Consider the following 23,060-nt stretch of genomic DNA (forward strand, 5'->3'; position numbering starts at 1 on the left):
CAACCATGAAGGTGATTGTGCTGGCTCTGACTGTAGCCTTTGTGGGTGAGTGTTACTGTATGAACTAAAATTTAGGTAGTTTAGTTTGTTTATTTTAAACGTATTCACATTCAAACACCATGATACATATTTAGATAACTATTTGAAAAGGAGATGAGCAGAAATATAAACTTTTTTGACCCCACCCCTTTTCTTTTGTCAATAAATGGTAATAACGTTCCTCCAAATTTTAAAAACGTAAATTGATATTATTTCAAAACACCAGTTTCAATAGAAGTGTATTCTTAAATAATTTTAAATATCATCTCCCCTAAAAACAAACAGATAATAATAATAAGAAGAAAATCACATCTCTAATTTATTTTATTTTTCCAATGTTTTTCAGCCAGCACCCAGGTTAACTACGGTAAGTTGTTTCTAATAATACTAAAAATAAGAAAAACAGCAAATCTATGTATTTTTTTTAAGATATGGGTGACTTTTGCTTTCTGTTATAGCCCCAGAATTTGCAGCCGGAAAGACCTACGAGTACAAATATGAAGGATATATTCTGGGAGGGCTGCCTGAGGAGGGCCTGGCAAGGACCGGGGTGAAAATCCAGAGCAAAGTTTTGATTGGTGCAGCAAATCCTGACAACTACATTCTGAAAGTAAAAATTGTTTCTCAATAATATTGCATTATCATCACAAAACCTAATCTGTACAAACATAACAACCAATATCCATGCTTGCTTGCATTCTCCCTAATATGTTGCTTGTTCTTTCAGCTTGAAGACCCTGTGATCTCGGAGTACAGTGGTATCTGGCCCAAAGAGGTTTTCCACCCTGCCACAAAGCTCACCTCAGCTCTCTCTGCTCAGCTCTTGACACCCGTCAAGTTTGAGTATGCCAATGGTGTGATCGGTAAAGTGTATGCCCCGGTGGGCGTCTCTACAACTGTGCTGAATATCATCAGGGGAATCCTCAACATCTTTCAGACGAACATCAAGAAGACTCAGAATGTGTATTACCTGCAAGAGGTACTCCATGCTTGCTTTCAATAGGTCTATTCAGGCAAATGGTGAACCACCTATAATGTTTTCTTACTTTTATTTTCTTCAAATTAGACTGGAGTAAAAGGTGTGTGCAAGACATACTATGTCCTTAGTGAGGATCCAAAGGCTGACCGCCTTCATTTGACAAAGACCACAGACTTGAATCAGTGCTCAGAAAAAATCAACATGAATGTTGGCATGGCTGGTTATACAGACAAATGTGCAGAGTGTGAGACTGTGAGTACAGTTTTCTCTTATAGTTTTCTCATAGTCTCTGTTGAGGAATTGAAACTGTTTGATTATTGATTTTGTGTATTATGCCACTACAGCGGGGGGAAATGTTTTCAGGAGCAATGTCTCTAAACTACGTCATGAAGCCCACAGCCTCTGGCTCCTTGATCTTAGAGGCCACTGCTACTGAGCTCCTCCAGTACTCCCCTTTCAACATTGTGAATGGAGCTGTCCAGATGGAGGCAAAGTATGTGCTTTAAATTATGATGAAGCTCATCTCTGTGTGTTAAATTTTAGACAGCTGTTTGATCTGATGTTAATCTCCTTTCACAGGCAGAATATTACCTTTGTTGATGTCAAGAAGACCCCATTAGAGCCTATCAAAGCTGACTATGTTCCCCGTGGATCACTTAAGTACGAGTTAGGTACTGAACTCCTCCAGACACCAATTCAGCTTCTGAGGATCACCAATGCTGAGGCTCAGGTACCTTGGGAAGTTCTTATTGACATTCTGTTTTTATTGATTCAATTTTGTACTTAAAAAGCATTTTTGGGGGGATTGTTTTGTAGATTGTTGAGACTCTGAACAACCTTGTGAGCCTCAATTTGGGCAAGGCCCATGAAGATTCTCCCCTGAAGTTTATTGAGCTTATCCAGCTTCTGCGTGTGGCCAGATATGAAAGCATTGAAGCTCTCTGGAGGCAATTCAAATCCAAAAGCGATCATAGGTAAAGCCACTTTCATTTAGAGAATTAAAAGGCAAACATTCTTAAAGACAATTTTACTGAAACAAATCTTTCCCAAGGCACTGGATGCTGAGCTCCATCCCTGCCATTGGTACACATGTTGCTCTTAAGTTCATCAAGGAGAAGTTTGTTGCTGGTGAAGTGACCGCTGCTGAAGCTGCTCAGGCCATCATGTCATCCACACACTTGGTGACAGCTGACCTGGAGTCCATCAATCTTCTGGAGGTAACCTGATGTTACAATGTTTCATGTTTATTTCTAGTAGCACAGAAACAGTCATATATGTAAACAGTTTTTATGTTTCTAGGCCTTAGCCAAGACCCCTAAGATTCAAGAAAATGCTGCTTTGCGTGAGATCACCATGCTGGGCTTTGGCAGCATGATTCACAAATACTGTGCGGAAAACCCATGTACATCTGAGCTTCTCAGGGTATGTATTGTCTGCATATTTCCAAAACCAGTGTTCAGCTGCAAGACCAAAAACCTCTATTGTTTTTTTGTTTGTTTGTTTATCCTGCAGCCTATCCATGACATTATTACTAGTGCTCTTGAGAAACGTGACAATGATGAGCTCTCCTTGGCTCTCAAAGTTCTGGGTAATGTGGGACATCCTAGCAGCCTGAAGCCGATCATGAAGCTGCTGCCTGGTTTTGGCAGCTCTGCCTCCAATCTTGAGCACAGAGTTCATGTTGATGCCGCTATGGCACTGAGAAAAATTGCAAAGAGAGAACCCAGGATGGTGAGGCAAACCTTCTGACCACCCTCCCTTACGAATCTATTCCTAAGGTTTAAACATGCTGTTCAGATGTATTAAGACAATTATCCATTTTTTTGTTTAGATTCAGGACGTGGCTATTCAGCTGTTCATGGACAGTGCTCTTGACCAAGAGCTCCGCATAATTGCTGCTATTGTGCTGTTTGATACCAAGCTGCCCTTGGTTATGGTGACCACTGTAGCTCAGAGCCTCCTGAATGAACCGGACCTGCAGGTTGCTAGCTTTGTCTACTCTTACATGAAGGCTTTCACGAGGACCACCACCCCTGACCATTCTTCTGTGTAAGAACCCTGTTGCACTATCTCGTTAATACGTCAGTGCAATAAACTAGAACAAAGGACTACTGATATTTGTTCTCTTTACAGAGCTGCTGCCTGCAATGTTGCTGTCAGGATGCTCAGCCCTAGATTAGAGAGACTAAGCTACCGCTACAGTCGAGCTTTCCATTATGACCACTATTATAGTAAGAGTGTACCAGAAAAATCACATTCTCTTTAGAAATTTCACTTACTAATAAATATCAAAATGCTTTTTTAACCTGCAGATCCTTGGATGATGGGAGCTGCTGCCAGCGCATTTTACATCAATGATGCTGCAACTGTGTTGCCAAGAAACGTCATGGCAAAAGCTCGAGTTTACCTGTCTGGAGTGTATGTTGACGTTCTGGAGGTATGATGATCATGTTTTAGACGTATCGTTAAAACCAAAGGGATTCAGTTTATGCAATAGAAATTATCTTTGTGCTTAAGAACGACTCACCCTTTTTAATATTAACTTGTTGAAAAAGATTTGTTTGAGAATTGTTATAAATTAAAAAGCTTTTTCAATGCTACATTTTTACAGTTCGGAGCCAGAACTGAGGGAGTACAGGAGGCCCTTTTGAAAGTCCGTGATGTTCCAGGTGATGCAGACAGGATCACCAAGATGACGCAAGCTCTCAAGGCTGTAGGTTTATAAGACATTTACCTGCGAGAGAGTTTTTTACACTTCCATAAAAAAATATTTATCGTACAACTTTCTTCCTGTTACAGTTAATTGAGTGGAGGGCCAATCCTTCCCGCCAGCCCCTTGGCTCTCTGTACGTGAAAGTTCTTGGACAGGAAGTCGCATTTGCAAACATTGACAAAGAAATGGTTGAAAAGATCATTGAGGTAGTGCTCCACAGAAATGTTTGCATGCCTTCAATATCACGTTCAAATAAAAACCTTAGTCTAATAAGGATTTTATTTTTAATAGTTTGCAACCGGACCTGAAATCCGCACTTATGGCAAAAAGGCCTTAGAGTCTCTGTTGTCTGGTTACTCTGTGAAATACTCCAAGCCACTGCTGGCTATTGAGGTCCGTCACATCTTCCCCAGCTCTCTTGGTTTACCCATGGAGCTCAGTCTCTACACTGCTGCTGTGGCAGCCGCATCTGTTGAGGGTAAGCTTCAGTGTTACAGTTCAACAACTGAGGGTTTGAGATGAATAATTACACTAAGAAATAACAATTTTAAATAAATTTTTCCTAGTACAAGCCACCATTTCTCCACCACCTCCTGAGAACTTCCATCCTGTCCATCTCTTGAGGTCTGATGTTTCCCTAAAGGCTTCAGTCGCTCCGAGGTGAACCACCTGTCCTGAAAACAAACATCTAGAGGATAACCTGCTTAAACCAGTTATGTTTTAATATTTCCGTACATCTTTCTGTTTCAGTGTGTCTTTGCACACCTATGCTGTTATGGGAGTAAATAATCCTTTCATTCAGGCCACTGTGATGTCAAGAGCCAAAGTCCACACAGTTATTCCTAAAAAGATGGAGGCGAGACTTGACATAGAAAAGGGCTACTTTAACTATCAGATCCTGCCTATTGAGGGTGTGAAAACAATCGCATCTGCTCGGTATGTACATTTTTTAATTCTCTGGAGTCAACAAATCTATCCCCTTTCTTATTTGGATTAAATGTTTTTTTTCTCGCTACCTCCATCAAAGTCTTGAAACAGTTGCCATTGCAAGAGATGTGGAAGACCTCGTAGCTGCCAAGGTCACACCAGTTGTCCCGTTAGACAATTTCAGCAAGAAGCCCATCTTAAGTCTTTCACAGCTTCTGGATAGTGAAGTAAGTCTGAATGAATGATCAATCCTCCAGACCATTTTTTTACCCTCCCTATGATTTGGGTTACTTGCTGTTTCTCTTTTTCTTGTTTTTTGTTTTACAGTCAAATTCTGAGGAATTTCTTCCTCTTAAACGGCAAAGTCAGAGTGTCAGAAACATGAAAATCCCCAAACCAATTGTGAAGAAAATGTGTGCTGCCACATACACATTCGGAATACAGGCCTGCATTGATATTAGGTCTCGCAATGCGATCTTCCTCAAAAAAACCCCCATCTACGCCATAATTGGAAACCATACTCTCATGGTTAATGTAACCCCAGGCAAGTGAAACGGATGCTCTGATGTTCTTAAATGAAGCCTTTAGAAAGGGTCAAAAACCAATCTGTTTCATTTATTTTCATTTCAGCTGCTGGACCATCCATCGAAAGGATTGAAATTGAGGTTCAGATTGGTGAAAAGGCAGCAGAAAAGATCCTTAAAGCAGTTATCCTGAGTGAGGAGGACAAGATACTTGAGGACAAAAATGTCCTGATGAAGCTGAAGAAGATTTTGGTTCCTGGTCTGAAGAACAGCACAAAGTCTTCATCCTCCAGCTCAAGCAGCTCTCGTTCAAGTAGCTCTAGCTCCAGGAGCTCTCGCTCAAGCAGCTCTAGCTCCAGGAGCTCTCGCTCAAGCAGCTCAAGTTCTAGCAGTTCAAGTTCTAGCAGTTCAAGTTCTAGCAGTTCTTCCTCAAGCTCCCCCAAGTCCTCTTCCAGCTCCTCCTCTTCGAGCCGCAAAAGCAAGATGCAGGATCTTGCTGACCCGCTTAACAAAACATCAAAGAGGTCCTCCAGCAGCTCCAGCTCCAGCAGCTCCAGCTCCAGCTCCTCCAGCTCTATGTCCAAGGTGAGGCAACTTCACAATTCACAACTTATACAGTTATGAAAACTGCATTGTTCTTTTGGAGACAACAAGGACAATTTTATTCATCTGCTTTTCTATTACAGCAGGAACGTTATGAACTGAACTTCACCAAGGATCACATCCACCAGGTAACATTATTGTGATCTTTTAGAAGTGATTTGACTCACTTTGACGCTAAAGGAAATTGCCTTCCAATTAACTACTCCCCAAGGTAATTTAAACTGTAAACCACCTTTCTTCTTTCTGAGCTGGTAAATATTTTTCCTTTGCAGCATTCCATCTCAGCAGAGCGTCTGAAAAGCAAGAGCAGTGCTAGCAGCTTTGAATCCATCTACAACAAGGCAAGTTGCAAAACTTATTGTAGCCTCGTGCATCCATATATGAGTAAAAAAAGAAAAAACAAACACAATCTATATGTCTTTGTGCTTGCAGGCCAAATACCTGTCCAACACCGTCCGTCCACAAATCACAGTCCTTGTCCGTGCCATTAGACAAGACAACAAGAACCAGGGATATCAGTTCGCTGCTTACTATGACAGACAAACTGCCAGAGTGCAGATCATTGTGGCCAACCTCACTGAAAATGACAACTGGACGATCTGTACTGACAGCGTGATGCTCAGCTACCACAAAGTGATGGTACATTTTTTGTTTTAGCATTTTATTTTTGTTATTAATTATAACTTAAAATAGTCACCATGAAACCCAGACACTGTAGCTGTAGTGCCAAGCAGTTTATTTTTAGAGTAAAACTACAGGTTTCCAGGCCTGCAGGTTTCCAGTTACTGCTTTCATTCAATACTGACAGAAATTATATTTTTATTTTCCTATGGGAACATTAAAAAATGCTAAATAAAAGGTAAAACTGTTTAGCTTCAAACTGTGCAGCACAAGGCTAAGAATATTGATTCACAAAGTAACAAAGATTTCATGTTGCTGATGAAAGATTTGGTCCCCAATTGTGCTTTCTTATAAATTAGCACACATTAATGCACCTTATCGTTAACATCACTGAGATGGAACTGACCACAACAATGCATTGTTTTTCAATAATTTACTGGAATTGTGAGTTATACTTTTAAACTAGCAAGTATAAAGTCTGAACTGAAGAAGGAAGATTTTGGATTAAGCTTTTCCACAAGTTCTCATTTAATGCACTATCCTTTATTACTTATAATTAGTATATTTTCTGGAAACTTAATTTTTTCCCAGACTCGACTAACCTGGGGTGCTGAATGCAAGCAGTTCAACACCACGGTCACAGTTGAAACCGGTAGCGTTGATAAGAAACCTGCAATCCGTGTGAAACTGGCCTGGACGAGACTCCCTCATTACATGAAGAAATATTCAAGAAGGTAACATCACAAACGAAGGAAATCATCCTGTAGCCATTGCCCTTTGGAAGTCAAGCCTTAATTTGTGTACATTTTTAAGAGGTTTTTAACTTTTTTCCCATTTAGAGTCTCTAATTGGTTTTACCGTGTCGCTAAGGACAATGGAGTGAACAGGACAAAGGCCCTCAATGAACCCAGACAGCTAAAACTCACTGTAGCTGTTGTCAACGAGACAAGCCTGAATGTCACACTGAAGACACCAAAGGTGCAGCAACGCATCATCTTTTCATTGATGCAAACACCACATTTACATTGCACGTATATGTCAGATAATTTCTGTTTGTTGGAAATCCAGAGCAACTATTACAAACTGGGATGGGTCACTCCCTTATACCTGCCGATGAACAACACTGCTGCTGAGATGCAGGCATATCAGGGCAATTGGATGGAGCAGGTCACCTACATGCTCACCAAGTCTAACGCAGGTGAAAAACCCTCAGACATCACTGAATGTTAATATGTAATTTCTATGAGCAGATTAATGGTAGTAGTGTTTGCGAATATTCCAAAGAAAGCAATTACATTACGTTACAAATTTTAGTTTATAAAATGTGCGTAAAAATATAATCTGCTAATTTCAAACTGGGCCATGCCTAATTTATGCTCATTTTAAAGAGGTTAAATTCAATATTTTTCTCATTTCAGCTGAGTGCGCCGTGGTCAATGACGCAGTGGTGACCTTCAACAACAGGAAGTTCAAAACAGAGATGCCCCACTCTTGCCCTCAGGTCTTGGCTCAAGATTGCACAAATGAACTCAAATTTATAGTTCTGCTGAAGAGGGATCAAACAGCAGAACAGAATGAGATCAGCATCAAGATTGAAAACATGTAGGTGATGACTGTACACAGTATGCAATATGACTGTTTTTGAAGAAAATGACTTTAACATTTAAACCGTTTCCACAGTGATGTTGACATGTATCTCAAGGACAAAGCCGTTATGGTGAAGGTTAATGGAGCAGAAATTCCTCTCAACAACTTGCCATATCGGCACCCATCAGGTAGGACAAAGTGGTGGGTTATATGCTGGACTCGCACATATCAACCATTTATTTTTATGTTTTAAATGTGTCAATTTATAACAGGCAGAATACATATCAAAGAGAAGGAGGAGGGCATTTCTCTGTTTGGTCCCAGTCATGGTCTCCAGGAAGTCTTCTTCAGCTCTGATAAAGTGCAGGTGATGACAAAAATCTGGTAAACTTGGGTATTCATCAAATGATATCTTGATAGCTGTATAATTGTGACTCAAATATCTTTTTTTTTTCCTCCAAGGTTTTGGTGGTGGACTGGATGAGAGGCCAGACTTGTGGAATCTGTGGAAAAGCTGACGGTGAAGTCAGACAGGAGTATGTCACTCCGAACGAACGGGTTTCCAGGAACGCAACGAGCTTCGCTCATTCCTGGGTTCTGCCTGCAAAGAGCTGCCGTGAGGCCTCTGGTAAGATTTGTTCCGATTTTAAAAATGCAGCCGTGATTCAAAAGACTTTGCACAACGATGAACTCAAAGCAGTCTGCAAACAATACAAAATGAAAGGGTCAAATATTTTTCCAGGGTGCTTCATGCAGCTTGAATCTGTGAAGCTGGAGAAGCAGGTCAGGGTAGAAGGTGAGGAATCTAAATGCTACTCTGTCGAGCCTGTGCTGCGCTGTCTCACTGGCTGCCAGCCAGTGAGAACCACCTCCGTCACTGTTGGCTACCACTGCGTTCCTATGGGTGAGCAGCTAACCCCAAGAAGACATTTATTAAAGCACTCCTCAAATCTTGCACCAATCCTAACCGCTCCACTCTCCCTTTCAGAGACGAACATGAATCGCTCTGATGGCCTCAGTAGCATCTACGAGAAGAGCATTGATGTGCGCGAGACAGCGGAGTCCCACCTGGCCTGTCGCTGCACTCCACAGTGTGCCTAATTGTGTTGCTTTCTGACATTCGTTCTGTTTTTGTGTTTCCTGGATCCTTGTAAACTGAAATAAAGAAGCAATTGAAATTATTTCTGTGGTGAACGGTGATGGCACAAAGTAATAAAAGGTATCATTAAAAATAAATGTTGGGTTAAGAACATTGATCATTCATTGCATTCTTAATTGTATGTATTATTAATAATAAAAAGAGTGAGAAATCCAAGACAGTTTTCAAAATACATTTAAAAATTAATTAATAGAAATACTGAAAATAACATGAATTTGAAAAAAACCCACACATTTGGACTGAGATATGATGACAACATTTGAGATGGTTATTAGACAAAAAATGATCAACTTTAAGGGTGTTTTTATTTGCTACATACATAAAAAATAATCAAAATCAAGTCACAATATTTAGTCTTTTCATACTATTCACATTTAACACCTTTATAACATGTTCCAAGTGAATTTTAACTGCAAATTACATACTAATAGTAAGTCTCTGCAACAATTCTTGAATCATGGCCATAAAGAGCTGAGCTTACATTATTAACTAGATGATGATTCCCTGCTGAGAATGAGATCAGGGTGAACATACTGCGTTTTATGTTGTTAGGTTTTGGAGAAAAAAAAACTAAATTATAATACAATATTACCCCTTAAATTATCTTAGAAGTGAGAACATAGCCTTGGTGATGGAGAATGGAAATTATTTTTTGTGTTGTGCTGTAATTTAATGTGCAACAGTTTAAAACCATTAAAATTGTCTGATTAGTTTTAGCAGTCAGCTAGGAAGTTGTTAAATCTGTCACAAAGTAAGCAGTTCTGTGAGTCCTGCAGGGGTCTCAAACTCCAGTCCTAGAGGGCCACTGTCCTGCAGTTTTTAGATGTGCCACAGGTACAAAACACTGGAATGAAATGGCTTAATTACCTCCTTCTTGTGTAGATCAGTTCTCCAGAGCCTTAATGACCTAATTATTCTATTCAGGTGTGGTGCAGCAGAGGCACATCTAAAAGTTGCAGGACAACGGCCCTTGAGGACTGGAGTTTGAGACCCCTGCTATATCTGGATTATTTTTTCCAATGTCTTTCCTACTGCAACGTGATGTAAGACAAACAAGACCAGCAGAGGACATTGTTTTCCTGACATAATTGTCTTTCTTGCAGCCTATCATTCTCATCAGAGGGGTTTTAATTTTACTCTTGCTCTGACACATTCTCATCCAAATCACTGCCGGCTTCCTTACCAAGAACTATCAGATGTTGAGCCTCCTGCCCAACAAACTTTGTATCTAAAACCTAACTCACCAAATTAGCTTCAAATGTGTTTTTATAATCTGTTCGTAAGTTTAGATTCAGATTCAGATTCATACTTATTCATGTCACAAATGGGGAATTGATGTTACAGCAAGTATAAAAGCTAAAAGACAAAGTATCAAAAAAAAACCAACAATAAAATATACCAAAAAAGACACTGAATATAAATCAATTTGAAACTTATAATTTATCACCTGCAATCACAAATTGCAGGTGGAGATCTTGTGTGTTGGTGGAGGTCCTCCTCAACTAGACCTCGACACAGACATGAGATCTGCCCCTGCAACGTGGCACAATAATCTGGTTGAAAGCGTACATGTGTGGAAGTAGCCGTCTGATGCAGTTTTATCTCTCCACTGTTTCAAGATCCTCCGCCATAATCTTTGTATACTAACATTTTGTCTGTCTCTGCAGAGACTGGATCAGAATTGGTAGGATCACAATTGAACTACATAGCTATAATTTTCCTTGATTTGGCCGTCACTGCCGGATATAGAGTCCATTGTAATAAATTGAAACTGACTCAGAGCAGCCTCAGTGCACAAAATGTTAACACCTGTACAAAAGTACAGGTGTTAAAATAGCTTCATTTCTGTAGATTCCTTAAAACTCAACAAAAAGGCATCAAATTTAAGTCTAAAACCAAATACTTGTAAGGTATGTCAAACATCTTTCGGAGACTTAACTTTGTTGATGAGGTCCAGGAGGTAGAGATAGCTAACATGTTACAGATTTCAAATAATTTCTTACTGCTTATTGCCGCACTCAACTTCCTGCTCCCCCTGATGTTTCTATCAAAATAAAAACAATTGGTTTAGTCCAACTTTGCTTTCAAAAACAAAGCAAGCAAGTTTAATTTGAGTTTGAGTTTTCTGTGGAGTTGGTAATGTGACTTTAATCTAAGTTTTAACATGAACTATTGTATTTAAGTTGTGTTAATTTTTTATGTTTTGATTTTGTTTCTGTATGCATTTTAGGAATATATATTTTTGCCATCAATCCATGTAATGTGTGTATACCTGCATTTTATTTTTTATTCACAATTTATAAAAATAGCAACTTACATTTTCTTAGCTATAGTGGATGAAGATTAATTCCTTTAGTATTAGTCTTTATTCATAATTTCTATTTATTATTTCTATCATTTAATTTGCATTAGTGTGTGTGTGGGGGTGGGGGGTGAGATGTTCCCTTCCTTCTCTGTATTTCATGTGTATGAATATTTCTGTTGAAAGGTTTTTCAACCCCAAATGCTTTGTCTAGCCATTTTATATAAAATGTATTGTATAATTAGAAATTGATTCATTCCAAAAATAAATGTAATATCTGCATGTCTGAGCCCAGATCTACTCTGTGTTTGCATGTTGGTTTTGCCACAGCAGGTGTGATGAGAAAGGACCTGACTGGACAAACTCCTAATCTTTAACTGATGATGGATTAATAGCTCACAAACTGCAAGCCAGGCCTTCTCATTAAATAGCCGACCTCATTAATGGAAGAAAAGTTTTAATTCTCAAAAACACACTCCTGAACTTTGTGGAAATCCTTCTTAGAAGAGTTTAAGCTGTGCTAGCAGCAAAGGATTAGTCAACTTCTAGTTAAACCTCATTGGGATGTCATCCTAGTTTGTGTTTGAAGGCAAAAGAACAAACATTTGGCAACACAATGTACTGAAATGCAAATTGTAAAAATGAAGATGATAATATGCTGTGACTGCCAAACTCTTGAAATATGCATTTCTCAACAAACAATACAGATAAGATATAATATATAAGACATTGCAGGCTTGTATTTTACTGTCTCATACTGTAAGTAGTATTTACCTTCCTGGAGAAAACTATCCTCTATCCAGCAGTGTTTAAAACCACAGGCCTGTCTTCCATTCACAGCGCCTATAGAAAAGGGGACCTATTATGCAAAATTAACTTTTTGCATGTTTTGTACTTCCATTTGGGCCTCGAATGCTTCTAAAAACTTCCAAAAAGTCCAAGCACTTAAAAAGAAGCATCTAGCTGCTTTTGCTACTACCATATTGTTGGCAGTACTGATTGAAAAATGATGGATATTATAGTTATATACACTTGTCAAAGTCAAATGGCTCACTGATCCTAAGATTGGGATTGACTCATAGAGGTCTCCATACTGCCGGATTTTATTAGGCAAGAGTTCAAGTCAAGTTTGATACTTATATTGCAAATATTCAGTATGATGTGTTTGGTTTTAATGTTACTTTAAAAAGATAGAATAATCAGTGTTATAAGAAGAGGTGTTTTTTTATGGTTTAAGAACAGTGTGTCACGCGCATACATCATGTTTTTAGAACGCATTGGCCTGGGTCAAAACAAAACAGTAAAGCAAATATGCACAAGATGGAAACGTGAAAACCTTTTGTGGTTTGCACTGATAAAACTGTTCCAGCCTAAAAGCCCGACCTGTTAAAATGACCTGACCTTACTGGTCACAGTGACCAAAGCAAACAAAGAAAGCAAATATCCCACTATTAGGTTGCCTTTCTGAGTGAACTTTGAAATTGATGAAGAGTTATCACAAACATTTATGAAATTAATTAAGAAATATAAATAACTAAGGAACATAAGACATGACAAGAACTGAAAATGTATTAACATAAAGAAAGTTACTTGCATTGTAGAAATGCCAAAACATTTAACAAAAATGTTTTTTCAAATTATACAATTTTTGTTACTACCAGCATAATCCTGAGGCTAAAGAACAGCTTTTTCTCAAGAGCCGTGAAATCTGTCTGTCACGTCCTTCTATCCTCTCTGTCCCCCTGCAGGCGCACCCACACCTGCTGCACCTTAGGAACTAATTAAGGCTTTATTTATTTATCAATTTATCACCGAGGATACCACTCCAATTTCATCATGTTCTAGAAGCATGATGACAAATAAAAATCTTATGTCTGATGTCTTGTCTATGAAATGTAATTTTATTACCAAGTCTTGTTACGTTTGTATTGCCAACAAACAAGCAGTTTATCTCCTTAAACAATATATTGTGAAGCCTTTCTAAAAGAAAATGTGTCATATTTTGTCAATATTTTCTTTTGAAATAATGTTTACATATTAACAAATACAGTGTTATAGATGTATAATAGAATGAAGCTGTATTACAGTTTAGACAGAAATTGCTAAATGGAACTTTTTGGTCATGATTTCGGAACAGGACGCTCAGGTTTGACCTGCGTCAAAGAACCAGGTCAGGTGACCCTAACTTTCCATCCTTTGATGCATGTTGCACAAACCAGATTCTAACAAAAAGATAAATAAGTTATCCATCAAATTAAAGGCAACGGGCATATTTGCACAGCACCGATGTCCCTATAAAAGGCTGCCTGTCACCACAGATTGTCACAGCCTCATCAGCCATGAAAGCGGTTGTACTAGCTCTGACTCTGGCCTTCGTAGGTAAGAAGCATACTGCACTAATAGATTGCATTTATTACATTTTCTTTTCATAATTTCCCATAGACTTTTATTATGCTTTGATTTATAAATTGCACATTTGATGTTTTTCGTATCTTTTTTAAAATAGTTAAGTGTTTATTGTTGAAACTTTTGGAATAATTTTAGATTTTCTTTAAAGCTTCTGAATTAGTTCTTCCATATTAATTTGATACAATAATTCATTCTTCTTTAATGTTTGACAAAAAATGTCCTTTTTTTCCCATCCCAGCTGGACAACATTTTGATTTGGGTAAGTCCAGTATTTGAACATAAACTAAATGATTCAACATTAACATAGCTAAGATTTTATAGGTGACCACATTCTCTGACTTATAGTTCTAAAAATAACATACATATGTTATGCATTATTCTTACTGTGCAAAATTGTGTTCACAGTCCCTGAATTTGCTGCCGGTAAGACCTACGTGTACAAGTATGAAGCATTACTCCTCAGCGGTCTTCCTGAGGAAGGTTTGGCAAGAGCTGGACTGAAAATCAGGTCCAAACTTCTCTTCGGCCGAGCTGACCAAAATACTTTAATGCTGAAGGTAACAATAAATCAACTAGCAACAGCAATCATTTACCTTTCCAAATACCTAACCAACACATTTTACTTAAATCACAGCTTGTGGAACCTGAGCTCTTTGAGTACAATGGCATTTGGCCAAACGACTCAGCAATCCCAGCAACCAAGTTGACGGCAGCCCTGGCACCTCAGTTTGCGATGCCCATCAAGTTCGAATACACCAATAGTGTTGTTGGTAAAATCTTTGCTCCTGAAGGGATTTCGCCTGTGGTGCTGAACATCCACAGAGGCATTCTGAATGTTCTCCAGCTGAACATCAAGAAGACCCACAAAGTCTTTGACTTGCAGGAGGTTTGTAAAAGAGGCAAACGGTAGCCTATTTAAGAAGTTATTCACCAGTAGTAATAAAACTTTAAAACTAAAAAGTTTTCTGTTCTCCACAGGTTGGAACTCAGGGTGTGTGCAAGACCCTCTACTCCATCAGTGAAGATGCACGTAATGAGAACATCCTTCTGACCAAGACCAGGGACCTGAACAACTGCCAGGAAAGACTCATTAAGGACATGGGATTGGCATACACTGAGAAGTGTGAAAAGTGCCAGGAGGTAAAACTAAACCCATTGTGTTCCAAGGTAAAATTGTTCAAAGCTAAACTTTGCATTTAACCCACGACTTGTTTTTGACAGGAAACCAAAAACCTGAGAGGTACCACAACATTCAGCTACACCTTGAAACCAGTCGGTAATGCCATCATGATCCTGAAAGTGGACGTTAATGAGCTGATCCAGTTCTTACCTTTCTCTGAGGATAATGGAGCTACTCAAATGAGGACCAAGTATGTCAAGCATTACTAACAAAATGGAGGTGATATTAGGTTTTAGTTTAACCTCCAAAGAGGCTGGCACTTAAGCCTTTGTGATTTATTCTAATTGTTGGAAGTTATTTTATGATTATTTTCTTTTATTAGAAATAGTATATTTATTGGCTTCTGTACAGCACTTTGGTGCAGTTTCAACTGTTTTGAAAGTGCTTTATAAATACATTTGACATTGACATCAACCTAACATGTTTACACCTTAATTTAAAGGCAGTCCTTTGAGTTCCTTGAGATTCAGAAAGACCCCATTACACCTATCAACGCTGTATATAAACACCGTGGATCTCTCAAGTACGAGTTCTCCAACGAACTTCTTCAGACACCCATTAAGCTTGTCAAGATCAGCAATGCAAAGGCCCAGGTACGGTTTAGACTGCTTTGTAAGACAGGTTAAGAATTATTAAATAATGTGAATACTGGCTTCAAATGACAATGATTGTGTGATATTAGACTGCAGAGGTCATGAATCAGCTTGCCACCATCAACGTGGAGAATCTTCATGAAAATGCACCTATGAAGTTTTTGGAACTGGTACAGCTCCTCCGTCTTGCTCGCTACGAAGATTTGGAAATGTACTGGAACCAGTACAAAAAGATGTCCCCTCACAGGTTCATATCAGCGACCGAACATAACTTGCAAAATAAATAAATGCTTTTAATGAATTTTTTTTTTTCCAAACTTAATTTCTTTTTGCCTTTCCAGACACTGGTTCTTGGATACCATCCCTGCTGCTGGCACTCCCGCTGCTTTTAGATTCATCAAAGAGAAGTTCATGGCTGAGGAAATAAACACTGCTGAGGCTGTTCAAGCATTGGTTGCAGCTGTGCACATGGTGACTGCTGACCCCGAGGTTATCAAGCTGTTCGAGGTTGGTAATCTGCACTTTGTGAATAACTCATTCTATTAATAAGAAAGAATGAATGGATACAATATTAATGTTTTTCCACTTTTGAAGAACCTGTTAGCGAGCGACAAAGTAGAGAGAAATCCACTTCTGCGTGAGATTGTCTTCCTTGGATACGGTACAATGGTTTACAAATATTGTAATGAGACAGCAGCCTGTCCAGCTGAACTTATAAAGGTAATTTGACCACATAAATTCAATTTTTCTTCATACTGAGGAAAAACTGGGGGAACTAAATTATGTTGTTAATTACTCATTTCCGTCAACAGCCTATTCAAGAACGACTTTCAAATGCTGTTGCCAAGAATGAGGAAGAAAACATCATCCTGTACATAAAGGTTTTGGGAAATGCTGGACATCCATCTAGCTTCAAGTCTCTCACTAAGATCATGCCCATCCATGGCACTGCCGCTGCATCTCTGCCAATGAGAATTCATGTTGAAGCCATCATGGCTTTGAGGAACATTGCAAAGAAGGAGCCCAGACTGGTTAGTTCTAATATCAAGTGTTTAAAAGTGTTTTTGTCTATCCACAGAGGTACATTAGAAGTTAATCTTTCTTCTCTGAATTAGGTCCAGGATCTGGTTCTCGAGCTCTACATGGACAAGGTTCTCCACCCAAAGCTCCGTATGCTTTCCTGCATTGTTCTCTTCGAGACAAGTCCTTCCATGGGTTTGGTGGCCACTGTTGCCAACTCTGTGAAAACAGAGGAGAATTTGCAGGTGGCCAGCTTCACTTACTCTCACATGAAGTCCCTGAGTAGGAACCATGCAACCATTGATCCTGATGTGTAAGGCAATTGTCTCTTTCTGAATTATCATAAAGTCCTAAAAAATTATGCTAAGTCACCTCTTTATGCCCCTACTGCAGTGCCGCTGCTTGCAACGTTGCCATGAAACTATTGAGCCCAAAGCTGGACAGACTGAGCCTGCGTTACAGCAAAGCTGTTCATGTGGACATCTACAAAAGTAAGACAACATAAAGAGAAGATGAGTTCTATTTTTACTGAAGCATTAGCTAACCTGTTTATTAATATCTATATCAGACTCCTGGATGGTTGGTGCTGCTGCAACTGCTTTTTACATCAATGATGCTGCAAATATTTTGCCAAAAACTGCTGTTGCAAAGACCAGAGCCTTCCTCGCTGGAGCAACAGCAGAAGCCCTGGAGGTAATTGAAAATACAAACACATGTTCAAAAATATATAGCAGAAGTATTGTTTTTAATGCTGTTGTTTTTTGTTTTCTCTACAGATCGGAGCCTCTATTGATGGACTGCAGGAGCTGCTTTTGAAAAACCCTGCTCTCGCTGAAAACACTGACAGGATCACCAAAATGAAGCGTGTCATAAAGGCTGTAAGCACCAATCAAAAGAAGAAATATTACAGTCCAACAGGACAAAAAAAGCACAACTTTTTTTCTCTCCACAGCTGTCAGAATGGAGATCCCTGCCCGCTGACAAACCCCTGGCTTCTATCTATGTCAAGCTCTTTGGACAGGAGGTTGCCTTTGCTAATATCGAGAAACCCATGATCGACCAGGCTGTTAAGGTACTTTAGAGACAACAGTCAGCTGAACTCAAGGAAAATCAAGTTTTGTCAGACATAGCATAAACTATATACTCATTCTTTACAGTATGCCAAGGACTTACCCATTCAGGAATATGGAAGAGAGATTCTTAAGGCTCTGCTCGTGTCTGGTATCAACTTCAAGTATGCTAAGCCTGTGCTGGCTGCTGAGGTGAGACGCATTCTTCCAACTGTCGCTGGTCTCCCGATGGAGCTTGGTCTGTTCAGTGCTGCTGTGGCTGCAGGTTCTGTTAAAAGTGAGTAAAACACAATTTAGAATTAATTTCTCTTTAGGCTTTGCATTCTAACTTCATACTGAGAGATGAGGATGACAGGATGACAGATTATTACACTGCAAAAACACAAAAAAGTATATTTTTTCAAGCTTCTAGTGCTAATATCTTAGTACACTTGAAATAAAAGAAAACTAACTTACAAGTAATCTTTCAGCAAGAAACCAGACAATAATAATACTTGCTAAGAGTTTGTTGTTTTACAGTGTAAGCATGTTAAGACATAGTGTCATTTAAATGTGACTTCCTTATTCAAAGCAAAAGAAAATCTTGTGATCAGTTTTAAGCAACAGGAAAAGTCAAGAGTTTTTCTGTTTTCTCAGTCAAGCCAAACACATCACCACGCCTGCCAGAAGATTTCCCCCTCCAGAAGCTCGTGGAAACAGACATTCAGCTCGAGGCTGAGGTCAGACCAGCGTAAGTGGCCACTGTCATACATTACATGAAATTCATCATGAAATGATTAATGTGATAAAAAAAAAACAACAACCTGAAAACCTTTCTCTTTTTTCCAGTGTTGCCATGACCACATATGCAGTTATGGGACTCAACACTGACGTTTTCCAGGCTTTTGTGATAGCAAACGCCAACGTCCACTCTGTTATGCCAGCCAAAATTGCTGCAAGACTCAACATCAAAGAAGGAGACTTTAAGCTTGAAGCTCTTCCAGTTGAAGTGCCTGAAAACATCACATTTGTGAAGTAAGCACTTTGATTAATTTAACTTAACCTCTATCACTATCCTTGCAGTCCAGCTGAATTTGTTTATTTTCTCTTCAACAGTGTGACAACCTTTGCTGGGTCAAGAAACATCGAGGAACTTTCTAAAGAGAGAATTACCTACCTCTTCCCTAAAAAACTCTTGCGCCCAAGCTCAGTCAAATCATCCGAGCGAGCTTCCTATGCTGACAGCATGGTAAATTTAACTTAGCCTTGACAGCTACTGTTACATCTGCAAATAAATTCTGATTGCGTCGTACTTCTCTTACAGCTCTCATCCTCCGAGCTCCTTCCTGAGGAAGCAAAATATGTCAAGGCTATTCGTCAACATAAGGTTCGAGCATTTGCCAAGAGGTACTGCGCTAAGAACAAAGGTGTTGGACTGAGGGCCTGTTTCAGGTTTGCCAGTGAAAATGGTGCCTACATCCAAGATGGACTCTTGTACAAACTGGTTGGCCGCCACAACTTCTCTTTCTCTGTGACACCAAGTAAGCACAGGCAAAATCACACTTGAGTATTCTATAGAAGCATGTTGTACACAAAATATATTAATGACTATTTTTTAATTTAAGTTGAAGGTGAAGTGGTTGAGAGATTGGAGATGGAGGTTAAAGTTGGACCAAATGCTGCAGAGAAGCTTGTTAAGCGCATCAACCTGAACGAAGAGGAAACCACAGAGGAAAGAGGACCAGTTCTGATGAAGCTCAGCAAAATCCTGTCTTCAAAAAAGAACAGCTCCTCATCTTCCTCCTCTAGCTCAAGCAGCTCTTCATCCAGCCGTTCCTCAAAGAGCTCCTCCAGCTCTTCATCTCGCTCCAGCCGTAAGATCAGTCTTGCAGCCCGTGCGGACAACAGCAACAGCAGCAGCAGCAGCAGTAGCAGCAGCCGCAGAAGCAGCAGCAGCAGTAGCAGTTCCAAACGCAGTAGCAGTAGCAGCAGCAGCAGCAGCAGCAGCAGCAGTAGCAGCAGCAGCAGCAGCAGCAGTAGCAGCAGCAGAAGCAGCAGAAGCAGGAGAAGCAGCCGCAGAAGCAAGAGCGGCAACTTATCAAGATCCAGCAGCAGTTCAGATAGGACCAGCTCTGCATCAAGCATTGCATCTCTCTTCAGCGGCAGTTCAAGCTCTTCTCGTTCCAGCTCCTCTCGCTCTAAGGTAAAAATCTTCATCTTGATTTTGCAGAAAAGTGTTTTAACACACCAGTGTAGCATGTGGGAAATCTGACAGAAATGTTTGTTCTTTACAGCAAGTGACTGAGAAGTTCCAGAGGTTACACAATAAGGAGAATCCCTCCAAATCAACTTCCAGAAGCAGGAGCACTTCCTCCAGCTTTGAGGCCATCTATAATCAGGTGAAATTTGGTCATCAGAAAAATTAATAAGCACTTAAGGGTGTTATTTATGTTCTGTTTAGTTTTAAGAGTGAACCTACCCCATTTAACATTGAGTGTCGCCACAGAAAAAATTCCTCAGGGAAGAGGAAATTGTTGTGGCATTGATCGTCCGTGCTGTCAAAGTTGACAAGAGGATGCTGGGATACCAACTTGCTGCCTACCTTGACAAACCAAATGCCAGACTTCAGATCATTGTCTCCAACCTGTCTGCTGATAGCAACTGGAGGCTCTGTGCTGATGGAGTTGTGTTGAGCAAGCACAAAGTTACAGTAAGGCCCTTTATACGAGATACACAACAAATGTCTATCAGCAACCATAGGCGACTTATTCTAATGTAGTGTTGTTTGTCAACAGACTAGGGTTGCCTGGGGCGAGCAATGCAAGAGATATAGCGCCAATGCTACAGGAGAGACTGGTCTTGTTTCTTCAAGCCCGGCAGCTCGCCTCAGAGCGTCCTGGGAAAGACTGCCTTCTGCCCTGAAACGTTATGGAAAGATGTAAGAAACTCTACCTAGGAGTCCATATCAGGAATTTTTGTACAGTTTCTGAGATTTTTTTTATTTCCTTCAAGGGTCAACAAATATGTCCATTCCAAAGTACTGTCAGACTTGATTCACACAAAGAAAAAGAACAGCACCAGGAAAATCTCAGTCATTGCAGTTGCAACTTCTGACAGGACAATTGACTTCATTGTGAAAACTCCAATGGTATGAAAACGATAGACTTTGTTGTCCAAATAGATAGTGTCATTAATATTCTGAGTGTTTTTATAATTGAAATGAACTCTTCTTGCAGAAATCTGTCTACAATGTCACTGTGCGCCTTCCCATGTCTATGCCCATTGAAGAGATCAAAGGTCTCACCCCATTTGATGAAGTCATTGACAAGATCCACTTCATGGTTTCAAAGGCTGCCGCAGGTAATACCAAATATTTCTTTCGTAAGTACAGATACCTTTGTCTGGCAAGTTCAGACTAAGTGTGTTTTCTTACTCTTTCCAGCTGAATGCAGCTTCTTTGAAGACACACTCTACACATTCAACAACAAGAGCTACAAGAACAAGATGCCTTCCTCTTGCTACCAGGTTGCCGCACAGGACTGCACTGATGAACTGAAGTTTATGGTTCTCCTGAGGAAAGATTCTTCAGAGCAACACCATATCAATGTCAAAATATCTGAGATGTAAGTTTCCAGGGCAATTTAGAAGACAGCTTTAGTCTCCATACACAGGATAATCAAGAACCCAAAACAAACAGGGTTTTTACTTTTATGCTTTCAGTGACATCGACATGTATCCAAGGGACAACAACATCATTGTGAAGGTCAACGAAATGGAAATTCCCCTCACCAGCCTGCCTTACCGCCACCCAACAGGTTACTATGAATAGTCCTTACTGTTTTATTTAGTATCACACCAATATCTACAAATTTTACTCTATTTCTGAGCGTCGTTACATTTTCTTAAATTACTGCATCATGAAACTGTTACAGCTTCCATTGAGATCAGACAGAGTGGAGAGGGCCTTGCTGTATTTGCACCTAAACATGGTCTCCAAGAAGTCTACTTTGACAAAAAGACATGGAGGGTAAAAAAAAAAAATTCTGTTTATTATTAACTTTTCCCTTTCATACTCTAAAAGATTAGAAGAGAGGTTTTATAAAAACCTCAAATGTAGTTGATATTTCTGTTTTCTAATGTCCCAATGTTGCATTGCAGATCAAAATTGCTGACTGGATGAAAGGAAAGACCTGTGGACTTTGTGGAAAGGCTGATGGAGAAATCAGACAGGAGTACCACACTCCCAACGGACGCGTGGCTAAGAACTCAGTCAGCTTTGCTCACTCCTGGATTCTGCCTGTTGAAAGCTGCAGGGATGCCTCTGGTAAAACCCAATATATATCTAGAAGTTTTGCACATGAATTAATTGTGTTGCCTTCTTTGAAAACTGACTTAACAACATTGTTCTCCTGCAGAGTGCCGTCTGAAGCTTGAATCTGTGCAGCTGGAAAAACAATTGACCGTTCATGGTGACGATTCCACATGCTACTCTGTTGAGCCTGTACCTCGCTGTCTGCCTGGATGCTTGCCAATCAAGACCACCCCCGTCACTGTTGGTTTCAACTGCTGGTCATCTGGTGAGGTTTTTGTTTTCTATAAAAAGGGGATAATCCATAAAACATTTACAGTGCAATTTCTTACTGGTGTATTTTCCTTGTTTGTGCAGATTCTGAGAGCAATGTCTATGACAGAAGTGTGGACCTGAGAAAGACTACCCAAGCTCACCTGGCTTGCAACTGCAACACCAAGTGCTCTTAACTACATTTCCTTTAAGTCACTATGTGTAAATTTTTTCTGTAACAATAAATAAACTGCATCTTAAAATTCAGTCATAGTGGTCATTTAAATATGTGTGTGATACATAGATTTATAAATGATTTTAAAAGGGAAAAAGCTCCGCTTAGTCTGGGACTCAACATTTTTGAAGGTCAGACACTTTCCACTTAATTTAGATCTGAAAAATGTGCAGAACTGAAACTAATGTAAGGTTTCAACTCAAAAAGCAGTAAAACTGCTTCAAACAGAATTCAAATACATTGAAGGAGCCTTTCCGACTCACCTCTTCCCTCCTGATGTATTGATCAAATTACCGACTTTGCCTGAATTCACACCACATTATTTATATCACTGTCATAAACAGCGTTTCCCCTAACACTGGAGCAGCCTTAAAACGTTTTAAAAAAAGACGAGATGCTAACCAGTGTTTTTTCATACATATATGACGGTGCGCCATTGTTTTAACTGAGTCTAACTAATGGTTAGACTCATAAAGCGATAATTGACATCTTTCTAATCATACTTAAAAATACATGAACGTAAATCTTCTTACCTTGAAAAAAGTGTTCGCTACAAATC

The 23,060-nt window shown here is 39.6% G+C and overlaps 2 protein-coding genes across 2 annotated transcripts; both read left to right on the plus strand.

The window, feature by feature from the left end:
• Positions 1-5: 5 nt before the first annotated feature.
• Positions 6-9,249, plus strand: vtg2 (vitellogenin 2). Its single transcript, XM_028027747.1, has 34 exons — positions 6-45; positions 386-406; positions 498-649; positions 767-1,018; positions 1,106-1,270; positions 1,363-1,511; positions 1,598-1,748; positions 1,835-1,992; positions 2,070-2,235; positions 2,318-2,440; positions 2,531-2,749; positions 2,850-3,067; positions 3,152-3,249; positions 3,331-3,455; positions 3,630-3,731; positions 3,818-3,937; positions 4,023-4,209; positions 4,298-4,391; positions 4,482-4,667; positions 4,759-4,885; positions 4,986-5,202; positions 5,289-5,767; positions 5,869-5,913; positions 6,058-6,126; positions 6,218-6,424; positions 6,998-7,140; positions 7,246-7,384; positions 7,475-7,604; positions 7,825-8,008; positions 8,087-8,181; positions 8,266-8,360; positions 8,456-8,621; positions 8,736-8,897; positions 8,982-9,249. Exons 1-34 carry the CDS (start codon positions 6-8, stop codon positions 9,092-9,094), a joined length of 5,097 nt encoding a protein of 1,698 aa, XP_027883548.1. The 3' UTR covers positions 9,095-9,249.
• Positions 9,250-13,728: 4,479 nt separating this feature from the next.
• Positions 13,729-22,533, plus strand: LOC114151609 (vitellogenin-1-like). The gene is made up of 33 exons (XM_028028934.1): positions 13,729-13,833; positions 14,102-14,122; positions 14,269-14,420; positions 14,498-14,749; positions 14,842-15,003; positions 15,085-15,233; positions 15,486-15,636; positions 15,726-15,883; positions 15,978-16,143; positions 16,231-16,356; positions 16,449-16,667; positions 16,752-16,969; positions 17,050-17,147; positions 17,225-17,349; positions 17,433-17,534; positions 17,609-17,728; positions 17,814-18,003; positions 18,363-18,456; positions 18,555-18,740; positions 18,822-18,954; positions 19,030-19,246; positions 19,331-19,908; positions 20,000-20,104; positions 20,212-20,415; positions 20,501-20,643; positions 20,718-20,853; positions 20,942-21,065; positions 21,148-21,328; positions 21,426-21,520; positions 21,638-21,732; positions 21,864-22,029; positions 22,121-22,282; positions 22,372-22,533. The coding sequence occupies exons 1-33, from the start codon at positions 13,794-13,796 to the stop codon at positions 22,461-22,463; spliced, it is 5,160 nt and encodes a 1,719-aa protein (XP_027884735.1). The 5' UTR covers positions 13,729-13,793; the 3' UTR covers positions 22,464-22,533.
• The last annotated feature ends 527 nt before the right edge of the window (positions 22,534-23,060 follow it).

Source organism: Xiphophorus couchianus, chromosome 9, assembly GCF_001444195.1.
Source record: "Xiphophorus couchianus chromosome 9, X_couchianus-1.0, whole genome shotgun sequence".
NCBI classification, from domain to species: Eukaryota; Metazoa; Chordata; class Actinopteri; order Cyprinodontiformes; family Poeciliidae; genus Xiphophorus; species Xiphophorus couchianus.